This window comes from Psammomys obesus, unplaced genomic scaffold (genome assembly GCF_907164565.1).
Source record: "Psammomys obesus unplaced genomic scaffold, mPsaObe1.curated_primary_1811, whole genome shotgun sequence".
NCBI classification, from domain to species: Eukaryota; Metazoa; Chordata; class Mammalia; order Rodentia; family Muridae; genus Psammomys; species Psammomys obesus.
In genome coordinates this window covers 60,805,400-60,831,260 of record NW_026591086.1, presented here as the reverse complement: position 1 = coordinate 60,831,260, position 25,861 = coordinate 60,805,400, and the positions used below count along the sequence as shown (strand labels likewise).

At 38.0% G+C, this 25,861-nt stretch overlaps 1 protein-coding gene across 4 annotated transcripts in view; it reads left to right on the top strand.

The window, feature by feature from the left end:
- The window catches only part of Fgf14 (fibroblast growth factor 14), a 749,699-nt gene that overhangs the window by 518,014 nt on the left and 205,824 nt on the right, over positions 1 to 25,861 (top strand). The window contains exon 1 of one of the 4 annotated variants that reach the window (XM_055609575.1): positions 3,317 to 3,841. The exons of the other annotated variants lie outside the window; for them this stretch is intronic. Within the exon in view, the coding sequence (XP_055465550.1) occupies positions 3,649 to 3,841 (193 nt within the window). The 5' untranslated portion in view covers positions 3,317 to 3,648. Of the gene's footprint in view, positions 1 to 3,316; positions 3,842 to 25,861 lie in introns of those variants that run through there. 4 annotated transcript variants of the gene reach the window in all.

Below are 25,861 nucleotides of genomic sequence, written 5' to 3'. Positions count from 1 at the left end.
AAGAAGAAGAAGAAGAAGAAGAAGAAGAAGAAGAAGAAGAAGAAGAAAGAGCACTAGAAATTGAAGTTCACACTGCTATTTGGTCAGAAAAACCCCTTCCTAAATAGTCTAAATAGTCCCCCCTCCCCTCTCTTCCCCTCTTCTCCCCTCCTCTCCCCTCTCTTCCTTTCCTCTCCTCTCCTATTCCCTCTCCTCCTCTCCTCTCCCTCCTATTTTTCCTTCCTCCCATTTTTCTTTTTGCTTTATCTAAAGTCAAAGGTGAAATTTATAACTCCGAAGAGATTCCCGAGGCCTGAAGAAGCCTTGTCTGCAATTCTCCTTACTTTTGTGCACTGGCCTTAAAGGAGATTTCTCTCCGTCTCCGCGCTGCTTTTTTATCACAGCTTAAGACAGCAGATGGCTCTCTTGCGTTTTCTTTCACTTATTTCTATCTGTAAACAGCCAAGAAGCCTTTGGGAGAGGAAGAAGAAAATGCCTGGATTAAGCGAAAAGACCCTGATTACCCAATGCTGCTCTCCTCTTCAAGCTCTCTTGAAATAGGAAGCCACATTGAATAGAATGGGCCGCATGGGGTTGAGAAATTTCGCTGTCTGAATATATCCTGAGACTCTGAAATCGCTGCTCTACTTGCTTCTTCAAAGGTCGGGATTGAAAAATCGAGCAAGCAGGACGCTTCTCCGGTATTAAACAGTTAAAAAGCTTCGGCCTCGAGGAGCGTTATTACAGTCAGTGGAAGCTGTGATGATTAATCTCCTTTTCAGTAAAAAAAAAAAAAAAAAAAAAAAAAAAAGCGGAAAACTGCTTTGAAAGAAGGATAGTCTAGGAGACCTTTTACAGACTGGCTTCTTTAGGGACCGGTGGAGGTGGCTGGGTAGGGTCACTGTCCCGAGGTGTTGAACCTCAAACTTGGTCGTGCTTGTGGGGAGGGGGTGACCTACAGAGCCCCAAATCTGACTTCCCGGTCAGATTGGGGAAAATGACTGCAACCTGGGGGAGGAGAGCAGGGAACATAGCTGTGTTAACAAGACTCTCAATCCCATTCAAGGTAGTAAAAACGAGGTGTTGGTCGGTGGAGTTGTAGTCAATTTAAAAGGCCATAATACTTCCATCTCATCTTGCTCTCTGAAAAAGAAATCACTACAAAAATCTTTAGGGAAATCTGTTTGCTTTAATCATGAAGTCATTCAGAAATTCTAACCTAGAACTTTTCAAATGTCTAAATGGCTTCTTTGCAGTAATGGCTCTCAGTGGGGTTCTTTCCCTAATGATTTAGCAAAAGAACAGCCATACTTTTTTCTGTGTTTCATCAGGGCTGCTCATATCTCTTAGCCTACCTTTTCTCTTTGTGAGCCATGGCATTGCTTCACAAATATACACTCAAAATAAATTGGTCCTCAGTTCTGTCTTTAAACTCATAGGTGACAAAACAATGCAAATTTTTGACAAAAAAACTCTAAACTATTCCTCTTAATAATTGTGATGTTTGTAGATGTAACAGCTAAATGATGGAAATAACCTTACAGGGCATATCTCTTAATATTAAAAATGATATCATCTTAAGCCTGCCATTACCTGCACTGGATCCAAATCTATACACTCCCGTTACAGCAAATGCTCCTCCCACATCGCTAGTAATCAAGGTGTGAACTAACAACAGTGAAGGAAATAGAACTCCTTACAAAGGGATGATAAGGATGAGTTGTAGAGAGCAGAAGTCCAGCATCCCTAGAATGCATTCTAGGCTGCATGCACTTCCCCATTTGCCTGGTGATGAATCTTTGTAGTACTTTATGACTATTCCTTAGGCACCCCCTCCAAAGTACATTTTTGTTCAAACCTGCTGCAGAGAGTGCCTGTGTTCTGCCCCCCTTCTTTTTGGTTTTCAAGTAGTCCTTGGAGAAGCCAACCAATGACTGCCAAAACATTCTTCCTCCGTGTCCACATTGGATGGTGAGAAACTGTTTTAGCATTCCTTTCTCCTTGCTTTCCTGGGATGACAGGCAAAATGAGAGAGAGAGAGAGAGAGAGAGAGAGAGAGAGAGAGAGAGAGAGAGAGAATCGTTGCTGGAATGCATCCTAAAAACTACAACCACAAACTGTTCATCCAAAGCATGAAGAGCTTCTCCCCAGCCCTTCTTTTCATTCCTTTCTTAGCCCTCCACATTTTTAATATCCAAGGGAGAAAGATGTCAAGTACAGGCAGGACACCGAAGGGAGGAGACATAAAGTATCATATTTTAATTTCAGATCCAGCTCAAGTGGCTTTGCTCTGACAGTGCTGTTCCAAAGAAAAGCAGAGCTCCTGGTAGCATGCCCTCAGGATGGCTGCTTTTTGCTATCAGTGAGCACTGCTACAGTGCCTTTCTTCACCTCATGCTAATCTTTGCGCTAAGACTTCCTCAGTGTTCTCCCAGGTGGGTAGCCTAGTCCAGCCCCAGTGTGGAGCCTCTGCAGTGGCTGTCCAGCTCCTCTTCCGCTCTCTGGGGAACAGAACTGGAAGCTGTTTCCACTGTTCTCATTAGAAGAGATTATCCATCTTTTCTCCCCTGGTCCTTCCTTCTGCTCACTGTTGACGGTTCAAAATGATAAACCTATCCTTCTTGGCAGCAGAAGAGTCTAACAAGTTTGGGTGACTAGGTGAGAAGTGGAGGTGCCTCTCTCAAGGCTCACTCTCCTCTAGCCTCCTCCAGCCTCCTCCATGGGGTGGGGATGCTTTGATGCTGGAGGGATCATTCAGAGTAGAAACCATTTCACCTGTCAACTGCTGCTGAGAGTTTTCTGTGGACTCTAGAACCCTAGCTAAGCTGCGGCAGCCCTGGAAACGCGCGAGTTTCATTTGAGCCAAAGCGCACAGATATTCCTTCAATTTCCCCTCCTTAGGTTCAGGGGCTTGGCATCCCACGCTGTGCAATTCATTTTATCTTTCTCTCTTTATTATTATTTTAAATCATTACTGAATATACTTTTTTCCCCCTGAAGACACATCGGAGGGGGACCACATAGTTGAGAGGGGGTTGTGGGGTGGGAATGGAGCGCTTTGATTAGAGAGCTCAGGGGAGAAGATTGCTCTCTCCAGATGCTGATTTCCAAAGCACTTGACAATCACAGGCAGAAGCAGACAGCGGACGGCTGTGGCCGCACCTGCCCGAGGGCAGCTCAAGCAGGGCATTGAGACCTGCCCATCGCGCCTGGGGACCCACAAATGCGCTGAGACACGGCCGCGACCTGTCCTCCTCCCCTCCATCCTGTGCCCAGGAAGGAAGCCCTCCAATCTGCCAACCTCTCACCCACCCGAGAGGCAGACAGGGCAAGCCAGCTGAGCTAGTGGTGGTGGCGACCCGAGAGTGCTCCAGCGACACGAGGTGACTGTCAGCCACAGCCCTCTGGACTTCCAGCCGCGACCTCCAGTCCCCGGACTGTCCCTGCTGTGTCCGGTAGCATCTACGCGCCCGGTCCGAGCTCAGCATACTGGGCGATGGGTCCTAGTGGGGACTGACCATCCTTACCTCTGTCCCTAGCCCCTCCAGACCGCCCCTCCCTCCGCTTCCCTTGGGGCGAGGAGCTGTCTGCGCCGCCCCTTTTCTCTCCAGTGCCCCGGCTCCCCTTGCTTCTGTCCCTCCCTCCCCGGGACCCATTCCCCGGGCCACCATGGCCGCGGCCATAGCCAGCGGCTTGATCCGTCAGAAGCGGCAGGCGCGGGAGCAGCACTGGGACCGGCCCTCTGCCAGCAGGAGGCGGAGCAGCCCCAGCAAGAACCGCGGGCTTTGCAATGGCAACCTGGTGGATATCTTCTCCAAAGTGCGCATCTTCGGCCTTAAGAAGCGCAGGTTGCGGCGCCAAGGTCTGTGTGGGTCACGGTGGGGAGGTGCGCCTCGGATGGGATGGCTGGCTGGCATTTTACCGCCTGGATAGAAACGCGTTGGGCTCCCCTTGCTCTTTCTTCCCCTTGTGTTTCTGTCCACCCTTCCCCAACCCTCTGATCTCCCTCCAGAGCGCCAGAGCGCCTTCCCAGGGTAGCTGCGAATCTGATCCCAGGCAACCTGTAGCCAGCCACTGGGAACTCAGCCCGCCCAGAGCCCTCAAATTGGTTCTTCTGTGAGCAGAGCTCCAGAAAATCTGTTTGTACTCTTCCTCCAGAGGTCGGGACTCCTCAGAGCACAGTATCCGCAGGATGGGGTCTTCCTTCTGCGGTGCCTCAGGTCACAGGCATTGCCCCCTAGTCACATAGGAGATGTCAGGAAAAGGTGTTTGCCCATTCTCGCTTCTTATCTTTAGTCTCCTGAAAAACTGCTTGGTTCATATCTCTTATTTGAAAGGGACCCTCAGCTGGGACTAACGTAAAAAGAAGTGAGCAGCACTGTGGGAAGGGCAGGGTGGGGACAGACAGACCGATGTTTGCACAGGGTTAGGTCAGTGAAGAGTTAATGGAAAGCTGGTTTTCAAGCGGCTTTGTCCCACCTCCTGTCACCCACATCTGAGACCTTTAGTCAAATCTTGTCTGAGTACAGGGCTACCCTCAGAATGAATATGATTGGGCCTGCTGGGGAAGTATGTATTCTTGTTTTGTCTGCTTTAACTGATAAACTAGCAAATTATATGAAACTGGAACAGTTACAACGCAAAGATGGCTAGCATAGCGCCTTTACTCTGTGTGATATTACTATTATATTTTGAGAAAGAGCTAGTGCCCCTCATGACCTTCTGCCGCCTCTAAAATGCCAGTCTTTACCTGAGAGATGGAGCTTGGCCGTCTGAGCCCCCTTCTCCACACCCAGTTACAATGGGTGGCTGTTTTAGGTGCATATGGGGTGCTCGGAGCAACATAGGTGCTTGCTCTACCTAACCAGGTGGGCAGGAAACAGAACATATTTACATTAATGGTTGTCTGTGTTTGCTCAGTGCAAAACAGTCTCCCAGCCCAGCTGTGTTTGCTTTCCATGTCCTGTTGTTCCAAAGACAAGGAAGAGAAACGTTTGAAAAGTCTGGGTTTCTGTGGGGATTTGTATGTGTCCACACCTTTACCCAACCATGACCAAAAGTTTTCGTGCTTCTTTTAAGGCTAATACTGAAAATGAAAAAGATAAATGAGTGTGGCAATGAAATGTTTTAGGTAACTTGCTGTTGTCGTCATCAAGCTCAAAAGAACACATGTAACATATGCCCTCATGCACATTCTACAAGCAATGCGATGTATACCTGTAGCAAAGAAAAACTTCCTCATAAAGATGGGACAAGGAGCTTTCAGAGCAGAGTGACAGCTATGAAGAATAATTGTCGTTTACACCTTATTCAGGAACCTTATCCAGGACATTTCTCATTTCAGTATTCTGGTCACTATTTATACCACGTCCCCCATCACCATAGGGTCTGCTTCTGACTTTATCAGATAGATTATTCATTGGAGCACAGTTTTCACAGCAGGGAGCTCTGAAATTGCCATCTATTAACGTGCAATGGGTATATTCTCTCCTGAGAAAGATTATCTTAGTACAAACACTGCTGAACAGAGCTAAAATCTTAGAATGTACATTCTGAAAATACGTAACAATTAGATTATTTTATAAATTGTGTCTTTTGTGTTCTATTGGGTGATGAGGGAGAGGTTACTTGACATGTGATGAATTTCAAGATATTTTTTTTTCTAGTCTAGAAAGATAGTTGGTCTCTCTAATAGTCAATTTTTTTGTTTTCAATACTGACGGTTTCTTCAGTATTCATAATTGAGCACACACACTCACACACACACACACTCACACACACAGAGACACCACTTAATAGTCTGCAAGAAAGCTACATTGGGAATATGTTGTCACTGTGCTGAGAGAGTGTAAGAAAAAATAAGATTAATTTATAGGGAATATTTTCCTTTATTCCTCTGTTTCATCACCTAAATATATGTTCTTTAGTGAAGAAAATCAGAGATACAGTTAGATACGTAGGAAAAAAAGAGGCATAGAAACTTGAAGCACACCCTCAAGGAGTGTATGCATTGACCCTTTAAAACAAGAACTCTATATTTTGTGTTTGAGAAAAACAATAAACATTTCTTTGTTGTTGTTGTTGTAAAAAAGATATATATATGTAAGTAATTTATTTTATACAATTTTTTCATTTATTATAATTTATTCAAATTGCATCCCAGCTGTGGCCCCCTCCCTCATCTCCTCCCAGTCCCATCCCCCCTCCCTCTTCTCCCCCTATGTCCATCCCTTATAAACATTTCTTAAGTTTAGGGTTTTAATTTTTCCTCCTTTAATATTTTTATCTGATTATGGTAGCACATACCTGTAATGAAAGAACTTGGGAGTTGGAGGCAGCGTGATCAAGAGTTCAACACCAGTCCTAACTATATGAAATCTTCTTTCAAAAGAACAATAAACAGAAAACTAATATTAGGTAGTATTTTAGGTAGTAATTTCTGTATTGTCAAATGTATTAAACTAGAGTCCCACCTCCCAAACCTGATTGTATGCTGTGATTTGCTCCTAAGCAGTCTGTAGAATGGCTATAGAATGACAGGTGCTAGGACTGTTCCACCTTTCCATGTTTCTCTAGTCTGCCTTTTCACCAGCCCTTATACCCTTTCACCTTCTTTGACTTTAAGCAGAATTTAGCATCTTGTAAATTGGCAGTTTGAATGTGTTTCTTTCATAGATGTATGTTTATGTGGATGTGTGCATTTCTGTATGCATAATTGTGTATGTGTGTCTACAGTTACATGTTAGGATTAATCTTGTTCCGGAAAGCTCAGAGGAAATGCCTTCTGAGAAATCCTCACGCACTTTATCATGTTGAAGTAGCCTTAAGTGGCATTTTTAAATTTCTCATTGCTGTGTATAACTGGTAATAATTGTTTAGCATGCATTTTCAGTTTACTCTGCTTAAGAAGAAAAATCTGTTTTCTTCAGATTTCAAATCTTGATAGAGTGTTAGCTGGGCCCTGTGGTGCTCATTTCTGTCATTTAACTAGAGGGAAAAAGAGATCCAAACTAAAGAACTGTTCCTGATCTTCAGTGTTCTAACTAAATCATACTAAAATCAAAGCTCCTTTGAAATGTTCCTGTGTTTTTTTTTTTTTTTTTTTTTTTTTTTACTTTGCCTTAACAAATACATGGATATAATCTGTTCCTTGTCAATGGGGCTGTAGAATGGGGTTTTAGTGAGTTATTCACAAGAAATCAAGAATATCAATTACCTCATTTTAATTCATGGATAATACATAAGAGCACATTTAAAGTATATGCTAACTACATAAAGAAAGAGAAAAACACAGAAAACACTTGAGATCTTTACAGAAAAATTAAAACAGAAAATAAAGATAAAGATTTTATTCTAAATGTATTACACTTCTGCCTTTAAATGTTAAAATAAGCAAGAACTTGTCTGTAGTATAGTATAGCCTTTCAAAATTATCTGTGTGGCCTGTGTAATTGTTTCTTGCAGGTTAATATTTTACTTGCACTTTTACCTAGGCTCACAGAAGTTGCAAGGTAGCCTAAAAAATTTAGAAATTAAAACTGTGCTACTTAAATTATATTTTCAAGTTAATCTGTGTTCTAAAAAGCAAAACAGGGAACAGGACAGGAGCCTATCACAGAGGGCCACTGAAAGACTACCCACCAGGGTATCAAAACATATGCTGAGACTCATAGCTAAGCTTTGGGCAGAGTACAGGGAATCTTTTGAAAGAAGGGGGAGATAGGAAGACCTGGGAGAGGACAGGAATTCCACAAGGAGATCAACAGAACCAAAAAATCTGGGCCCAGGTGTCTTTTTTGAGACTGATACTCCAAACAAGGACCATGTATGGAGATAACCTAGAACCCCTGAACAGATGTAGCTCATGGCAGTTCAGTATGGTTCCCCAGTAATAGGAACAGGGACCTTTTCTGGCATGTACTCATGGGCTGGCTCTTTGATCACCTACCCCTGAGTTGGGAGCAGCCTTACCAGGGAGGAAGACAATGTAGCCAGTCCTGATGAGACCCGATAGACTAGGGTCAGATGGAAGAGGAGGAGGACCTCCCCTATCATTGGACTGGGGGAGGGGCATAGGAGAAGAAGAGGGAGAAAAGGTGGGATTTGAAAGGGATCGGGGAGAGGGCTACAGCTGGGATACAAAGTGAATAAACTATAAATAATAAAATCAAATTTTAAATTAAAAAAGAAACAGCAAGCAGGAAAAAAAAACAGAAATGCATAAATATCTACAGAGACAAAACACCTGTCCTTAAGTATGGATAGTGAAAACCCTTGGTCTTCTAAGAAATGAGAAGCTTCCTCCTTATAAACCACCATGCACAAAATAACACAAAGGATAGCATAGGACCTCCGTGTTTATGCTGCTATCTCAGACCAGCTGTGCTGTGCACAGGCTTATGGAAACTAAAGCAAGAAAACTTTTTTCCTCTGAAGTACATTTCTTTCCTTTTGGAACTATTTCAAGTACATTTTGTTGTTATTGTTGTTGTTCATGTTTTTGTGTTCTGAGACCACAGGAATCTTCCTACACTTATTTTGATAAAATTTAATGCTGTTTGATAACCAGAGTTCTTCTATCTTTTGTTAGTTGTACTATGAATACAAAACTCATGCTGCTTCTTATTTTAAATGTTTAATTGTATTTTTAAATGACTATTTAAAGATCTTATAGGAATATTACTGAATTATGTTTCTTAATGACTTTCTTGTTTTGGTTTCAACAATTCATGTTTATTGTAGATTTCTAAGAGTAATCATTGCTTCGTACAATAAATTAAAATGTAGTCTAATGAAGTAAAAGTAATTGCTATATTAAGATATATATATAACTATTAAAATATGCTTTCTTCTGGGTTGAATTATAGTCATAGAGTCAAACTTATATATACTTAAGTCATTACTTTTTCATGGCCATGTCTTTTTTACTTTTTTAACATGAAGTCAACCCAAGACTCACCAGAACTTCTCTGCCTGCTCTCCTATGGGTATCATAGGAAATTACAACTTCCTCCTTATATTTAAAATTAGTGACTTTTTCGGGATGATGTTACATATAGCTACAGATTTCTATGGAGTTATGTTGATGTTAAAAATACTTTTATACTTGTATTTTTATTTTTCAATTTATTTTATTTTATGATAGACAATATATTCAGATTAATAGAAAACCATTTTTTTTTCTTGGAAGTAGTGTGGTGTTGGGTATTGAACCCAGAGACAATCAAATACTGGACAGGCAACCTATACCTAGCAATATCTCTAGTACAGTGTTAATGTTTTAAATTTGAGAGAAGCTCTCCCTACGTTGCTCATGTTGGCTTTGAACTCACTCTCTAGCTCTTGATGGTTTTGGACTTGCTGTTTTCTATATCAACTGATCAAGTGCTGGATTAATGGCTGGAGAGACCATGTCTAGCCCATTTGATATTTTGACACATATAAACACCATTTAAGTTATATTAAGAATATTGAACTCCTGAAACATGTTTTCTTTTTATAGCGAAGATATTTAAAATGTTCTCTGTTAGCTCTGAATTTACAGTACTTTATCATATAATCTATAGTCATCTCACTGTGCAATAGCTCACCTGAACTCGTACTTCTATTTTGACTGCATCTTAGTTCCAAGTGCTTAATCTTTTCCCCATCCTCATCTTTTTAGCCTTTATGAAACAAGTTTTTTTTTTATATTGCTCATGTGCTAAGATCCAATGAGACATTATACTATATATACAGTTAGTGAATTTAGCAAAATTATCTCCAGTTCTATCTAAGATATCACAAATGAGAAAGCGTTCTCCATTTCTTGTCGCTCAATAGTTTTGCATTTGGTATATATACTACATTTACTTCATTCATATCAAGTGATGGACATGGGTTGTTTCAGTGTCTTGGTTTCTATGACTAGAGCAGCAACACATGTACAGATGTCTTCCATTCTTCCTAATCTCAGCCTGAGAATACTGTTCTACAAACTTATCACAAACATTCTTTTCTTCCATGCAAAATAACAGTTCCATGTTTCATTTGCTTAATTTTAAAAATGGCCCAATCTAAATGTGGGATTTTCAATATGATTTATCTATTTAGGTTTGAAAATGTTTTTCCTTTGGTTATACTCTTCATATACTTCACAAATGATGAGAAACTTTTAGCTTTATGATAGTTGTGTATTCTAAATTGCATATAATACTCTCAACATTGTTGTCTTAACACTCAGAAGCTAGAGAAATGCAACACTAACAGTCAGCTTAAATATGCAAGAGAGCATTTGAGAGAGGTTACTGCAAAGCAAATCACAATGCTATCTGGACCAAAAAGCCACTAATTGAATGGCACTATCTGCAATGACTCCTATCTTATTAAGAACCTCTGGTCCTGTGACTAACACATTATTTACTGTTCCATGGGGTAAAAACTATAAGGAATGACAAGAAACTAGATATTATTTCTAAGCTATTTTATCACAGTTACTTATCAATAGTTGGGGAAAATATCTTTTTTCATAAGGTCATTCGATATTGTGAAATACTTTTTGCAGAATGTGTCTTACCCTGTGCTTCACATGTCTTTCGTGTTGATAGATATTGGTGTGAGTATTGAAGACAGTCAGTCAAGAGCCAAGGCCTCAACCATGACCAGGATACAACCTCTTGACTCTTCTGCCTTCACCAACTCTTTACAGTCTTGTCTTTCTTTATGATATTTTAAGTTCTTTATTAATGGAAGTCACATAACTGCAGGTAATAATAGAAGACACAATATGTACATCTGTGGATGAGGTTAACTGTAATCCAGTTGCTGTTTCTGCATTGAGAATTTAATTACAAATCATTTTTAACATTATTAACTTTAAGACTAAAGCCAGAAGCAAATTTATCTCAAAGATTAGATTGTGAGCTTTTGTAAAAAGAATAGAGAGAATAACATTCCATGATTTAAAAACCACTTTTGATATAGAAATGCAACTTAGTTTTTAGCATAGTTGGATATTATATACCATGATCCTATGACAATTAATAATTGTTCACTTCATAAATCTACAATTACCTAGGAGTCAAGCCTCTGAACATGGCATGAGGGATTATCTAAATTAGGTGAGTTTCTGAGGATGCCTGTGAAAAAAATGCATAGATTTGGTTGGTTGAGTGGAAAGGCCTGTTTAACTGTGGGCAAGCCATGTCAAGGGCTAGGGCTCTGTACTGACTACTGAGAATAAGCACCTAGTGCTTTCTGCTTTCTGACTACAGACACAATATTACCACTGCTTTAGCTCTTCCACTATGACTTCCCCACCATGGTGACTATATCCTTAGACTCTGAGCCCAAATAAACTCTTCCTTTCTTATGTTGTTTGTATCAGGTATTTTGTTGCAACAAGATAAATAACTAATAGTGCTGTGATCTTCTTAATAAACTGAAGAGTTTCCTTTATTATGTAATGAATTTTATGTTACATATTGTATTACTTGTCCTGAAAAGTATATTATAAATATCTCTTATGTTTATTAAGACATATTATTGATTATACTTCTGTTGGTCTTATTTTGCAAGATAAAATGAAGTTAAGCCACTGAGGTTAGATGTTCACAAATTAATCATGAAAATTACGGATGGTTAGAAATCTACTGTGTTTTGATGTTTTTTTTTTTTAAATCAGCTCCTTATCTCATAGTTCTTTTTTAACAAGTACTTGTATTTTATTCTTCATTCTGATTTTAGAAAACATAATATAGTCAATAAACTTACTTGTAAATTATTTTACATACTTTATAGACATGTTTATAGTTGAACATGTATGTCTGCGATGCTTTTGAGTCTAGTTTCATGAGATGTAATTGAATTATTCACTGCCTTTTCTTGCTGTGTTTATGACAGGGTAAAACTAACTTCTTAATCCAATGGCCAATCCTTTTCGAGCTCGCATCAACATGGCTGATTTTGGCTGAAGAGAAAAACCTACACACATCTAAATTGGTTCAACTTAATTAGTAGTCAATGACCTCAAGCAGGCCTTTTTGAATTTTTTTAAAAATTGTATTTCTATTTAGCTAAGTAATATTTCTGATATGTTTCTCTTCAAACATCTTCCAAATGCTCCCTTATTACCTTAGGTTCTGATTATATGAAAAAAAAAAACCATTAACAATAGTAAACAATGTTTTTTACAGAGCCCCATGGCTTCAAAACGTGTCTATGGATCTATTCCTTTGCTCTCTTTTCACACCTAACTGAGAATGGACCTTAGTTCTCCAATCTTGTGTGAAGACCCTAAATTGAATCACATATTTTCTTCCTATGTAGGCTCATAATTGGAATTACTTTTTCTCTTTTATGAACTACAACATATATATCAGCACATAATCTTATTAGCATGTAAGCATATTATATGCTCCAATTAGAAAAGGAAGTCCCTCTTGATCATGTGTTTCTATACAATTATCTTTATTGACAACTGGTTGAAAGGAAACTTATTTCTCTTCTCAGATTATTTTTCAATCTTTCTAAGAGAGTTTATATTAGTTTTTTTTTTCATTTGAAGCTCTTTTTGTCAACATCACTGATGAGCTAAAGATACTCTGGGGTTTGTTCTCTGATCTTATCCTACCTGCACAGTCTTGAACATTTGGATTTTTCACAATAAATTTGTGGTTTTAGTGTATAGTATCTAACATTAGCATCAAAATAGTTAGAATTTATCACTTATACTACCTAAAGCTTTCATATGATTGTCTTTTCATAGCTAAGATATAAATGTTTTTAAGGCAATGTCTTGCTATGAATCTTTGACTGTCTAGTTCTCTGTGTGTAGTCCAGGCTGTCCTCAACCTCACAGCAACCCTCATAACTCAGCTTTTAGTGTGCTGAGATTACAGGTATATACTGTTAAACCTGGCTATAGGTGGCTCTAACTGTCGAGTTTATTTTCTCAGATGAGAGTATGAGATGAGAGCCATTCCCAAGTCTTTCTAGCTCTTTCTCAACTCTTGCTGGATCATTTAAATTAGTTGTTGTGGCCTAAATGTCTCTCCAAGCTGACTAATTCAAACTGGCTTCTCTTGGCTTTTAAATGAATTGCTCTGCCTGTCCTCAGACTAATTCTGACAATATGTTTTAATCTTCTGGGTCCTTCTTATTCTTTGACTCATTCTAGCTTCACCTATATCTAGCTTCTTCTCTCTGCAACCTGTCTCTTTAAAACTGTTCTGGCAAGAACAGTAAAAAACTCTAGTAAAAAATCCGCCCCTCTGATTCATTCTGTCAAATCTTTCTCTGGTTCATCCTTTTGTCTGCTACTCGATTAGATGTCACTTTCAGACAGGTATTTCCTTCTATAAACTAACTTTACCTTCATTAATTGGGATTAAAGGTGTATTCTAAGGGCATGTGTGTATTCCTGGTAGAGGGATTAAACGTGTATCATTCCTGATATATCACACAGTCCTAGACGTTCTTTGGATGAGATCCACTGCCAGAGTAACCATGTTGCTAGATTAATATTCCTCTACAGATGGCTTTCTGAGTGTGTTAATGAGTTATTTATGGTCAGTGTGTAGCTGGGTCTCTCTCAAACATTATAGCTATTTCCCTGCTGCCATTAAAATACAACAGTATTTGCTTATGTGGGAAAACTATTCTGTATAGCACATATACTTCATTCGATGACTTTTCTCCATAATATGGAGAAAATTCTGAATGGTCTAAATTACTTGTCTTTATTTTCAAATATAAAAAAGGTCATAAGCAGTACTATTTTTAAACTCATTAATTACTATCACAATAAATAATTATTTGGCAAGTTAAATGCTTTTTTAATATAGTTAATGAAAACTATCGCTCAGATTTAAGTGTCATGTAGAAAGAAATAGTTGAGGAAGGGAAATCTTTCTGTAGAAAGTTTTCAAGAAGACATTGCTCCCTCTTGCCTTTGTGTACATTTGTACATTTAGTACACACTTTCTCTTCTGGACCCATATATAATATACAGATCTATAATTATGAGCTCTGGTAAGAAATTTAAGGTAATGGTTTTGCTTTTGTGCTTTCCATTTCTTTTTTAATTTAAATTTATTTTTTATAATTTATCCACTTTATATCCTGTCTGTAGCCTCCTCCCTTGTCTCCCCCTAGTCCCACCCTCCTACCCTCTCCCTACCCCTAATTTCCCTTCCCTAGTCCTCAGAAAAAGGGAGCCCTTCTCCTGACAAAGGCTCTTCAGGTAAGAGAAGAGGCAAAAGCTGCAGCTGGAGTGTAGGAATGAATCTTCAGGCATAGTTCTATTATGAATTCTTGTTAGCTCTTTCAAGAGTGACAGGGGACCACTATGTGCTCCTACATAAGTACAGTGTCTTTCTCAGGGTGTTCTGAATGTTAGATAAGCAGTTGTTTCCTGCTTATCTAACAACTGCTTATCTAACAGTTTGTTTACTCATTGAATTTCCCCAGAACCTAGCAGTTCTCTCTCCCTTGAAAAGGTCTTTAAAACATAATCTCATAGCTTAACGTCTTTTTATTCCACCACATGCCTCATTTCATCTCTCTAAATTTCTGTAAATAATTTCTGCCCATCCTTGGATATTTCTTGCCCTTTAAATATTTGTTCATGACTTTTTTATCCTTCTTATCATTTGGTCAAGTTACAACTGTTTAACTCTACTTATCCTTCTGCATAAGTAAATGCCACCAGAACCTTAATCATTTTTCTAGCTCAGAGCGTTCAATAATTACCTCATCTTTATTCCAGCAAATGAGATCACTGCTGTTTTTATGAGCAGATTTCATGTAGAGGCCCGACTTGGAGGGGGAAGCCTGACAGAAACTTCCTCTATTCTCTTTAAGGTGGGGCTGATTTGAATGAAGGAAAAAAAAATCAGGCACATTTGTGCAAAGCAGAAATGCTTGGTGTGGCTTTAAACAAACTTAAAGAAAATGTAGGGAAAGTAACCAAAGCATCCTTGGTACATCTGCCAGGATTATGGACATTGGATGCTACAACTCCCGTTTCCCACTACAGGAAGTAGGTGGTGTCGTTTTCATTTTCCTGGATGAGGGGAAGTGCAATACTTTTTCCAGGGACTCATTTGGTAGAGGCAGTAATGGAAAGTAGCTCTGCCCTGTAGAAGATGCAGTTTAAGAATTAGCTTGTGGATCCTAGATGGTACCAGTGGCTAGCAACATACCTATGTCTTTATAGAGTCATCCTTGGCTTGAGCTAGAATATCAAGCACAATGCTGTCTGTTCATTACAGGTTTACTATGACAGAACATGGCTGCTAGAGTGCCAACTGTGCCCAGAAAAGTGCTGGCACACACAAACACTGTACAGAAGAGTGATGCTGTAACTCTGAACAGTTTTTCAATTCTTTCCAACACAGGACACCAGGTTAACACCTAAACAGGGCATCAGAACAGCAGCACAGATGTTATGGAACCTCTATGATTTAGTTTTTGAGTGTACCATCAGAAAGCATGTGGTAATGTTGGAGTTTGCCTATAAGGTGCAGAGTATTTCATATTCATTCAACTTAAAAAAAAATCATTCTGAGCTCTTTGCATTTTTGGGAAATTACAGAAGTTAGCTGGAATTTCAAGAACAACACTAATGAACAAAGACTTCCTGTAATCTCACTGATGCTGCTGAGCTGGTTAAATTCCTATCATTAGAAATGTCTCTGGTGTCCAAATATTTTTATGTATGTTGGGATTTTTGCTTTCTGAGTGGTGCAATATTGGCTTTCAGCATAAATATTCCTGCTTGTTTACTTTAAACAGAACAGTTTTTTAATACTAACAAAGGTGTTGCTATAATTAGTCTATAATAATGAATAGATGACATTATGGTTTATATTATAGACCAACTCAAGAGTTAATCTACAAGGACATAGATTATACTACTGACCACTGTTACCATCTAGCATCTGGGAATTTAGTTCAAAAAGTGCATGCTCCAGATTATGCGCTGTGGATCCTTTTGAAAACTTTAATTTTCTAGAGAATTCTTAGCAAGCTTATTGATTTTTCTCTTTTAAAAAATGTCAAAAAAACTTATTTTTCCTTGTTCATAGTTTTCAACCATATTATCATTTCCCTTCTACAATTCAACAATCTAAAGGGATGACCACTTTTCCTAGAATGGTAGGTCACAGTTGGAGTTCTGGTTACAAACTTGAGAGATTCTGGGCCTCAGACAGCTGTGAGCTGGCTGTAAACTAATATGCAGCATATAGTCAGTGAACAGACCGAAGATGTGGAAAATGATTTGGTTCTTTAGAATGTTTCATGAGCTCAGACCTAGAAAGTTGCTGCAGACCTGTGTTTTCTTGTTACAAACAAGGCACTTTACATTAAAAGGCTGTTTATGGGGTGGAAGTATCCCTCATCAGTTTTCAGTGTCTGTCTCCTGCCCCAGCACAAGACCTACCAACTCATGCTTGTTTATTCCCCATAATTGGGATTAAATGGGACTGTATTTCCTGTTGGCTGTTCAACAAAAGCATCCTGGAAGTCATTTATTTGTTCATTAGCTGTGTGTGTGTGTGTGTTACATTTACATTGTAGCTTTTACTTTTTATAAGCCAAACAGAATTATAGATGAGGTTAAGGTCTCATCTACTGTAATCTATCATTTAAGACATTTGTAGTTAATGCTTTTCTTATCAGCATCTGTGTGCTGTGTACGTGAATAAAAAAATAAAGTGAAGCATGCTGTCTGGTGAAAATAAGACATGAGCCATAAAAACCAACTAATTCCTAAAATGCTCATACACAGACACACACACACACACACGAGTTTGTTGCACCAAAGTTGGCTCTTTTCCCATTTATGTGTCATGTGCTTTTCCTACCTACAAAGGCAACAATTCACCTGTATGCACAGAATTGTATACTAAAAGTAAGAAATACTGAGATGCTTACACATGTACTTCCTGGAAGACAAGTTAATGTCACTATTCACTGTACTTGATTCTGCCATGTACCTTTATTTTTTTTTTAAACCTTAGCAAGCTTTTAGGGTTTGAAGCTACACAAGACTTTTGTTTTCTTTTGTTTTTCCATTTTTTTACTTTAATTTTTATTAATTTCATTTTATTCACTACAAGACTTTTTTTTAAATTATGAAGTGTATACATAAGAGCCAGTCACACAAGGTGATAAACTCATACATAGGAAAGAAATTCATACATATGAAGACAATAACAAGCTTGGGGAAAGAATGATCACACATGGTATTAATTACACTTCCTGTTGTTATGGCAAAATTACCCAACAAAAGCTACTAAAAGAAGGGTTTATTTGAACAGAGTGTTTGAGGATACAGAAGCAACTAGCTCTTGTTGCAAGAGAGAGAGACAGAAGCAGTACATCATGATGGAGAAGTTACAGCAGCAAGAACTTGAGGCCACTGGTCACTTTAAAGCCACAGCCATGAGGCAAAAGAGATAAATGAGTGTACTCAGCTTTCCTGAGTTTTAAGGTCATTTTTTTAATAATTAGCCCATGAAATAGTGCTGCCTACATTAAAGGTGGGCCTTCCCACCTAAATTTATCTAACCTAGATAATCCCTCATAGACCACGCAGAGGCTTCTCATCTAAGTGAATCCATATCCTGTCAAGCTGACAGTCAATATTAGCCCCCACCACACACCTAAAAATGTAATCTGTAGCTTCAATAAATGCAAATTGTCTCATAAGAATGTGATCTTCGGAGCTGGAGAGGTGGCTCAGAGATTAAGAGCACTGGCTGTTCTTCCAAAGGTCCTGAGTTCAGTTCCCAGCAATCACATGGTGGCTCATAACCATCTATAATGAGGTCTGGTGCTCTATTCTGGCACACATGGAGGCAGAATAGAGTATAAATAACAAATAAAATAAATCTTTAAAAAAAAAGAAGAAAAAACCATGATCTTCAGTGTTCTGTTTTGTTAAGTGTATTGAATGTATTTCTTGAAGTCCTAGCTAGAGCAATAAGACAATTGAAGGAGATCAAGGGGATACAAATTGGAAAGGAAGAAGTCAAACTATCACTGTTTGCAGATGTATACCTGAATGACCCCAAAAATTCTACCAGGGAACTCCTACAGCTGATTAACACCTTCAGCAAAGTGGCTGGATACAAAATTAACTCAAAAAAAAAAAAAATCAGTAGCCTTCCTGTATGCAAAAGGCAAAAGGGCTGAGAAAGAAATTAGGGAAACAACACACTTCACAATAGCCACAAAGGACATAAAGTACCTTGGTGTGAACCTAACTAAGCAAGTCAAAGACTTGTATGAAAAAAATTTCCAGTCTTTGAAGAAAGAATTAGAAGAAGATATCAGAAGATGGAAAGATCTCCCATGCTCATGGCTTGGCAGGCTTAATATAATAAAAATGGCCATCTTACCAAAAGCAATCTACAGATTCAATGCAATTCCCATCAAATTACCAACACAATTCTTTACAGACCTGGAAAAAAAAATTCTCAACTTCATATGGAACAACAAGAAACCCAGAATTGCTAAAACAATTCTCTACAGTAAAAGATCTTCAGGAGGTATCTCCATCTCTGATCTCAAGCTGTACTATAGACCAACAATACTAAAAACTGCATGGTACTGGCATAGAAACAGAATGGTGGATCAATGGAATCAAATAGAAGACCCTGACATAAACCCACACACTTATGGACACCTGATTTTTGACAAAGACGCCAAAACCATACAATGGAAAAAAGACAGCATCTTCAACAAATGGTGCTGGTCTAACTGGAAGTCTACATTTAGAAAAATGCAAATAGATCCATACTTATCACCCTGCACAAAACTAAAGTCCAAGTGGATCAAAGACCTCAACATAAAACTAGACACACTAAACTGCTTAGAAGAAAAAGTGGGAAATACCCTTGAACTCATTGGCACAGGAGACAACTTCCTGAACAGGACACCAACAGCACAAGCTCTAAGAGCAACAATCAATAAATGGGACCTCATGAAACTGAAAAGCTTCTGTAAAGCAAAGGACACTGTCCTCGGAACAAAATGACAGCCTACAGATTGGGAAAGGACCCTTTCCCTATATCTGACAGAGGGCTAATATCCAGTATATATGAAGAACTAAAGAAGTTAAACAGCAAAAAATTAAGTAATCCAATTAAAAATGGCGTACAGAGCTAAACAGAGAATTCTCAATAAAGGAATATCGAATGGCAGAGAAACACTTAAAGAAATGCTCAGCCTCATTAGCCATCAGGGAAATGCAAATAAAAAAGACCCTAAGATTTCACCTACACCCATCAGAATGGCTAAGACCAAAAACTCAAGAGACAACACATGCTGGAGAGGTTGTGGAGAAAAGGGAACCCTCCTCCATTGCTGGTGGGAATGTAAACTTGTACAACCACTCTGGAAATCATTCTGGCGCTTTCTCAGACAACTATGAATAGCGCTTCCTCAAGATCCAGCTATACCCCCCCTACACATATATCCAAAAGATTCTCAAGTATACAATAAGGACATTTGCTCAACCATGTTTGTAGCAGCCTTATTTGTAATAGCCAGAAGCTGGAAACAGCCCAGATGCCCCTCGGTGAAGGAATGAATGCACAAATTGTGGTCTATCTACACAATGAAATATTACTCAGCAATAAAAAACAAGGAAATCATGAAATTTTCAGGTAAATGGTCGGATCTGAAAAAGATCATCCTGAGTGAGCTATCCCAGAAGCAGAAAGATGCACACGGTATATACTCACTCATATAGACATATAATATAGATAAACCTACTAAAATCTGCACACCTAAAGAAACTAATCAAGAGGGTGTACTCTTGCTAAAATGCTCAATCCCTATCCAGAAAGGCAAAGAGGATGAACATCAGAAGAATGAGAAGAGAGGGAACAAGTCAGGATCCTGACACAGAGGACCTCTGAAAAGCTCTGCCCTGCAGACTATCAATGTAGATGCTAAGACTCATGGGCAACCTTTGGGAAGAGTGCAGGGAATCTTAGGAAAGAAGTGGGAAACAGTAAGATCTGGAGAGGACAGGAACTTCACAAGGAGAGCAACAGAACCAAAAAGTGGGCACAGGGGTCTTTCCTGAGACTGATATTCCAACCAAGGATTAGGCATGGAGATAACCTAAGACCCCTGCAGAGATGTAGCCCATGGCAGTTCAGTATCTAAGTGGGTTCCATTGCAATAGGAACAGGGACTGTCTCTGACATGAACTGATTGGCCTGCTCTTTAATTACCTCCCCCTGAGGGGGAAGCAGCATTACCAGGCCACAGAAGAAGACAATGCAGCCACTTCTGATGAGACCTAATTGACTAGGATCAGAAGGAAGGAAAAGAAGTCCTCCCCTATCAGTGGACTTGGGGAGGGGCATGCATGCAGAGGGTTGAGAAAGGGAGGGATTGGGAGGGAAGGAGGGAGGATACAAAGTGAATAAAGTGCAATTAATAAAGAAAAAGGAAAAAAAAAGCTCTTAAATATCTGCTAGAACGCATTTGAAGAGGGTGTTATAGAAAATGAATGATGTAGAAAACTGGAAAAATGTCATCTATATGTAGCAGTAGATAAGCCTGAAATTCAGGACCATTGGATGATATATAGTTGGACCTGGACATATTTCTTTTGAGAGAGATGAGTAATCAATGTTGAGGTTCTCAATTTAATGTTCAATTAGTCAAACAGAGGATTTGAGGTTTGGGGTTTATTAAATGTGATGCTTTTGAAGGGAGGCCAAACTACTGTGTTTCTGATTAGCAATCAGCCAGTGAAAACTTCAGATTATCAAAACCATGACAAGCTAGGAAAACATCCTTTGGTAAAAGTTCCAGTTAATGGTGATTTTGCTAGTGATGAAAATAATTATGAGTCAAGAGAAGTCTTTTATGGCTATGGGGAACTCCTCTATATTGACACTTTCATCCAAGGTGATTGTTTGAAGTGCATTGTGTAGCCTTGTTTGTTAAAGGTATTGAGTAACTGGCGGAGCCTTATTGGCTGGAAGAATACTGATTCGTGAGGAAAATGTATGGGTGGACCACACTACCTACCCTGATGATGTCTGGAAATGAATTTGAGGCATTTATTTTTTTGCTCTTGAAACATATAGGATCCCCTCTGGGTCAAAAATTTAAAACTGTAAATTGCTTTAGTAGGCAGTCATTTTTTTTTTTCTCTGTGGTGCTGTGTATTGAAGAAGTTGGGTATTTTGCTTAATAGCATCTCATATGACAGTTTCTAGATTAAAACCTCCCTGCTTAAAAGTGCATATTATTGAATTATAATATCCATTCGCAAGCATAGAGCTAACCACACACAACTTAATGAATTTTCACAAAGTGAACACATTTATGTAGTCACCACCTAGATGAAAAACAGAGCACTATGTGCTCAAGAACCCTCCCCACACTCAGGAAACCCTACAGGCACCTCCTGACATCTAATACAGTAATGAGGTTTTTTTTTTCCTATTTGTAGAATCTCATAGTGTATATATTTTGGCTTTTTAACTCAGTGTTATATATTTAGGAACTCATTCATGTTATCTATGTTCATATTTCATAAGATCTCTAGAGATGTCCCTGTTTTTCCTGATATTAGTAATTTTAGCTTTTCTCATGCACAGTTTTGTAGAGATGTATTAATTTTATTAGTCTTTTTCAAAAAAAGCTACTTTCAGCTTATTGTCTTCTGAAATTTTGTGCTATGTAAATTCCTATTCTTTAATTTTTTTATCCCCTATTTTCTTTAGAGAAAACTCACTTCTTAACTCTAGAAAGTAAAGTGATGTTCATTAATTTTAAGGTGTTGAAGAATAAGTACATATGCAGTTGAGTTTAATCATGGCTTTGGTCAAATGGCAGAGCACTGCTTGGTTACAGTTTAACAACCAGATAAATTATCTTCCATTCATCATTGTGACTTTTTCTTTTAAACATGATTATTTAGAAGAACTTGTTTAAATATGTCTAGGAACCTTTGCATAACAGTAAATTACTATATTTCAAGGTGAACTCTAACATAGTCAAAGAACAAACAGAATGTGTTAATGAAACAAAATGTTTACTTTTCAGTGGCTGGGAAAATGTTTTCTGTGTTAATTACATTAAGTCTGTTAACTGTGTTGACCATATTTTCTATTTTTAAAACTTATTTCTTGTTTCTTTCTCTGTGTCGCCTGTGTGCATTTGGGGCCTAGAGTGGAACATAAAATGTCTTCCTCTATTGTTCTCCTCCTTTTGAATTTTGTACATGGTCTCTCACTGAACCAGCAGCTAGTCATTTCAGCTCAGCTGCCTGCTTTGTTAGCTCTCAGGTTCCACCAGTCTCTGCTACCCAGTACCAGGGTTTCCAGCATCTGTAGCCATGCCTAGTGTTTTACCTGGGTCCTGGGATTTCTTTTTTTTTTTTCATTTTATTTATTTATTCACTTTACATCATGAGGGAAGCTCCCTCTCTCCTTCGCTCCAGCTCCCCTCTCTCCCTCTTCCCCTTCTTCTTTCCATTTCCCTCCAGAAAGGGGAGCCTGACCCCTTACCCATATCAGCTCATCGCAGCTTCCTGGGATTTCTAAGTGCAGTCCTCATGTTTGCAGGACAAGTACTCTTGCCTACTGAACCATCTCCACAGTCTTAAATTATTTTCTTGTCTTAATTTTTGTCTGTTCTAAGATAACTGTAAAAATAAGAAATACAGTGACTTATTTTATACAAGTATGATTAGATAATTCTTAAATATATTTAGATTAAATGAGAATTTATAAATAGTAATGTTAAAGAAGAAATGTCATTGGATGTTAGAATATTTTTCTGCCTCATTTAGCTCTGCCAGTTTTTGCTTCCATATTTTCTAAATTGGTGTAAAAGCATTGAGTTACCAGTAGCCAACTCCTTGTTTTAACATTAGTTTTTGTTTTAATGTTCATATTGTTATTAGTTTACATTGTTATTAGTTTTCTTTGGTTTCGTGTTTTTATTAGTTCATCTTTCAAATTTTTAAATTTTTATATCTTCAAATATTAAATATACTCTGAAAATCTAATTAGACCAGTCTATGTATTACTTCATCAATTTACTAATACACATGAATTTTAAGTCTGTCATCTCGATAATTCGTTTTCTCTTTCTTTAACTCTACTCATTTGTTTTACTTTTCTAAATTTCATTTATGGAGGATACTTTATGTTTTTTTCCATTTTCTACCATTACTAGCTTGTCAATTTTTTTTTTCAGTTATACCACCTCTGTGATGTGATTAATTTTATCTTTTTATTAGATCTACAACATCTCATTGATTTAAAAATATATACTTATTTTATCTGTATCTATCATTTTCTGTTTTTCTTTACATTCATTTGTACTTTGGAAAATTTTCTAATTTTTATTGATTGATGGCCATTTTGGATATAAAAATAAGAGGCTTTCTGTAATTTTACATTTTGCGAAAATTATTGTATGTCATGTATATGAGAAAATGCACACACACGTGACATGAAACCTTAATTTACTCTAGTATAAAATATATTTGAAGTTTGTTTTCAGTTATGTGAATGATTCTTTCTCTCCCCCCTCCTCGTGTGTGTGTGTGTGTGTGTGTGTGTGTGTGTGTGTGTGTGTGTGTTCACTAGCTTGCCTCTTTCTATTTGGTTTTGTTTGGTTGATATGTTTATAAACATTCTTTCAAAGAGTCTTGTTATTTTTTTATCACTACTTTAAACTCTAACTTTTGACATTTTAGTATTATATAACGTAAAAAGCTTTGGTCTAGATTGCTTTCTTACATCTTTGATATAGGACATTCTGGAGAGAGTGAGATGTCCAGCAAGGACACCTTAGCTTCCTCTCTCTCTGCCTGCTTTCCTTTCCTCCTGAGCACTAGTCTTTCAGGTCTCCCATCCCAGTGTGTGTATCTCATCTTTTTTTTAGTTTGCCTGAGGGTGTTTTCTTTTCCTGATACTGAAAAAGTTGGTTACTAGTAATAGTAAAATTAATTTTCTAACTTTAAATTACAGTTGCTAGATGATTGCCTTCAAGAGAGCTGTCCCCTTTTGGTCCTGGATACAGAAAGAAAATCAATATTTTCTTTCTAACAAAAATTAAGACTTTTGTGTTATGCCAGTTATGATCAAGACTTCAGATCCAAGTTTTCAGAGCATTTGAGGTTTTAGAAAGAAATATCTTGGCCAGGTTTTGATTCTACTCAATCTTTTCTAGTACACCTACTGAAGGCACATTCAGTTGTAAATTCTGATGAAATCTGGGACAAAGAGGGATATTTTTGTCAACAATTGTTTCTGGGTATATGTCTTTTGTTTGTTGTGTGTTTCATGCTATTATGCCAGCAGAGATTATTTTAAGCCTATTGTATTATGTTGCAAAAATTGAGTTATTCTTTGGTTCTTCAAGTTTATTTTCTTGGCAGTTGCTAACAGCAAAAATGTAGATTATCAAACCATTTTCTGGAACATTGAAAGTGTGTGGGCTCACCTAAAAAATTCAATGTAAAGATTTCATGTGATCAAATTTTTTGCTTAGCTCTTAAAACTTACAATAAAGAGGAAATAGCAGCTCTGCTGTCAGTCTAGGCAACAACTTTTTTTTTTCTAAGTCCAAGTACTCATGAGAAACTTCAATAGTACTAATAAATGCAAACATTCTTACTAGAACTTTTACGATACATTTTGATGTGCTGTATTTAAACTTAAACTTGTTGTCTCCCCTCTTCTCCCCTCTTCTCCCCTTTTGAAATGTGCGTCACAAGCAAGTTCGTCTCACCCCTTGAGTCCCATATGTTCTTGAACACTTGCTAACTTTTGTTCTTGTTGTTGCTGTTGCTCCTCCTCCTTGCCCTCCCCTTTCCCCTTTTCCTTCCCCTCCTCTGTCTCGCCCCCTTCTCTTCTTCTTCTTCATCTTCTTCATCTTTGTGCTTTAGTCTGGTTATTTTCCGTTGAGTTAGTTTCCATTTATTTATTGTTTTATTTGGATAGATGCTGGTTTCAGACCCACTCCCAATTACCTGCATCTTTCAGAGTGTTTTACTATTAGGGTTGTATTATCCTACACATGTGACTCCTTTTTCCTAGTAATTTAATTTTCATTTCTGTATTATGATTATCCCTAAAGGAAGTAGGGCTCAAATGGAACAAAACATGTGAGTGGTTTTATAAGTCATCAGATTCCATGCCCGCATCAAGGAAGGAACTACCACAAACTGAGGCAAAAATGTACACTGTATTCAAGAACCAATTACACAAGCCAAAAATATAATCCCTAAAATATTCAAATATTTTCATTTCATTCCCACAAATATTGATATAATTTAGTTTGAAAATATAGGCTGGAAAAAAAAAAGGTAAAGATTGGTGGATATTTACTTCTACATTTCTTAACTTTATTTAAACTACAATATACTTTATTATGTCTTCCTTTGGTGAAATTTCAAAATCATCTGTTATCAGCTTATTTTATATGTACCTTAATCCAAAAATGTAGATGAGACTAAAAAATTGTCAAGTTTCCTATTATACGCTCATTATTGTAATTGACCATGTACAGTAGAAAGAATTTTAGTTTCTTTTGATAATTTGACTTACAATGATGTGGTATAGCAGAAGCCTTTTCAGATAACACACACAGAGATATGCCAGTGTATTAAAGTCACACATTACTAGACACACAAGCACATGGGAGTAAAGAAAGATGGCTTTCCTCATACTAACAAAGCAACAGGGTTTTGTTTGTTTGTTTGTTTGTTTTGTTTTTGTTTTTTGTTGTAATATCTCTTTCTCCATCTCCAAAGGAAAAGAATGCACTTCTTTCCCACTGGGATTTTCTCTCTTGACCAGGATGTTTATCTCCCTTGGATGAGAAGATTTTTTTTATACTATCAAATGAA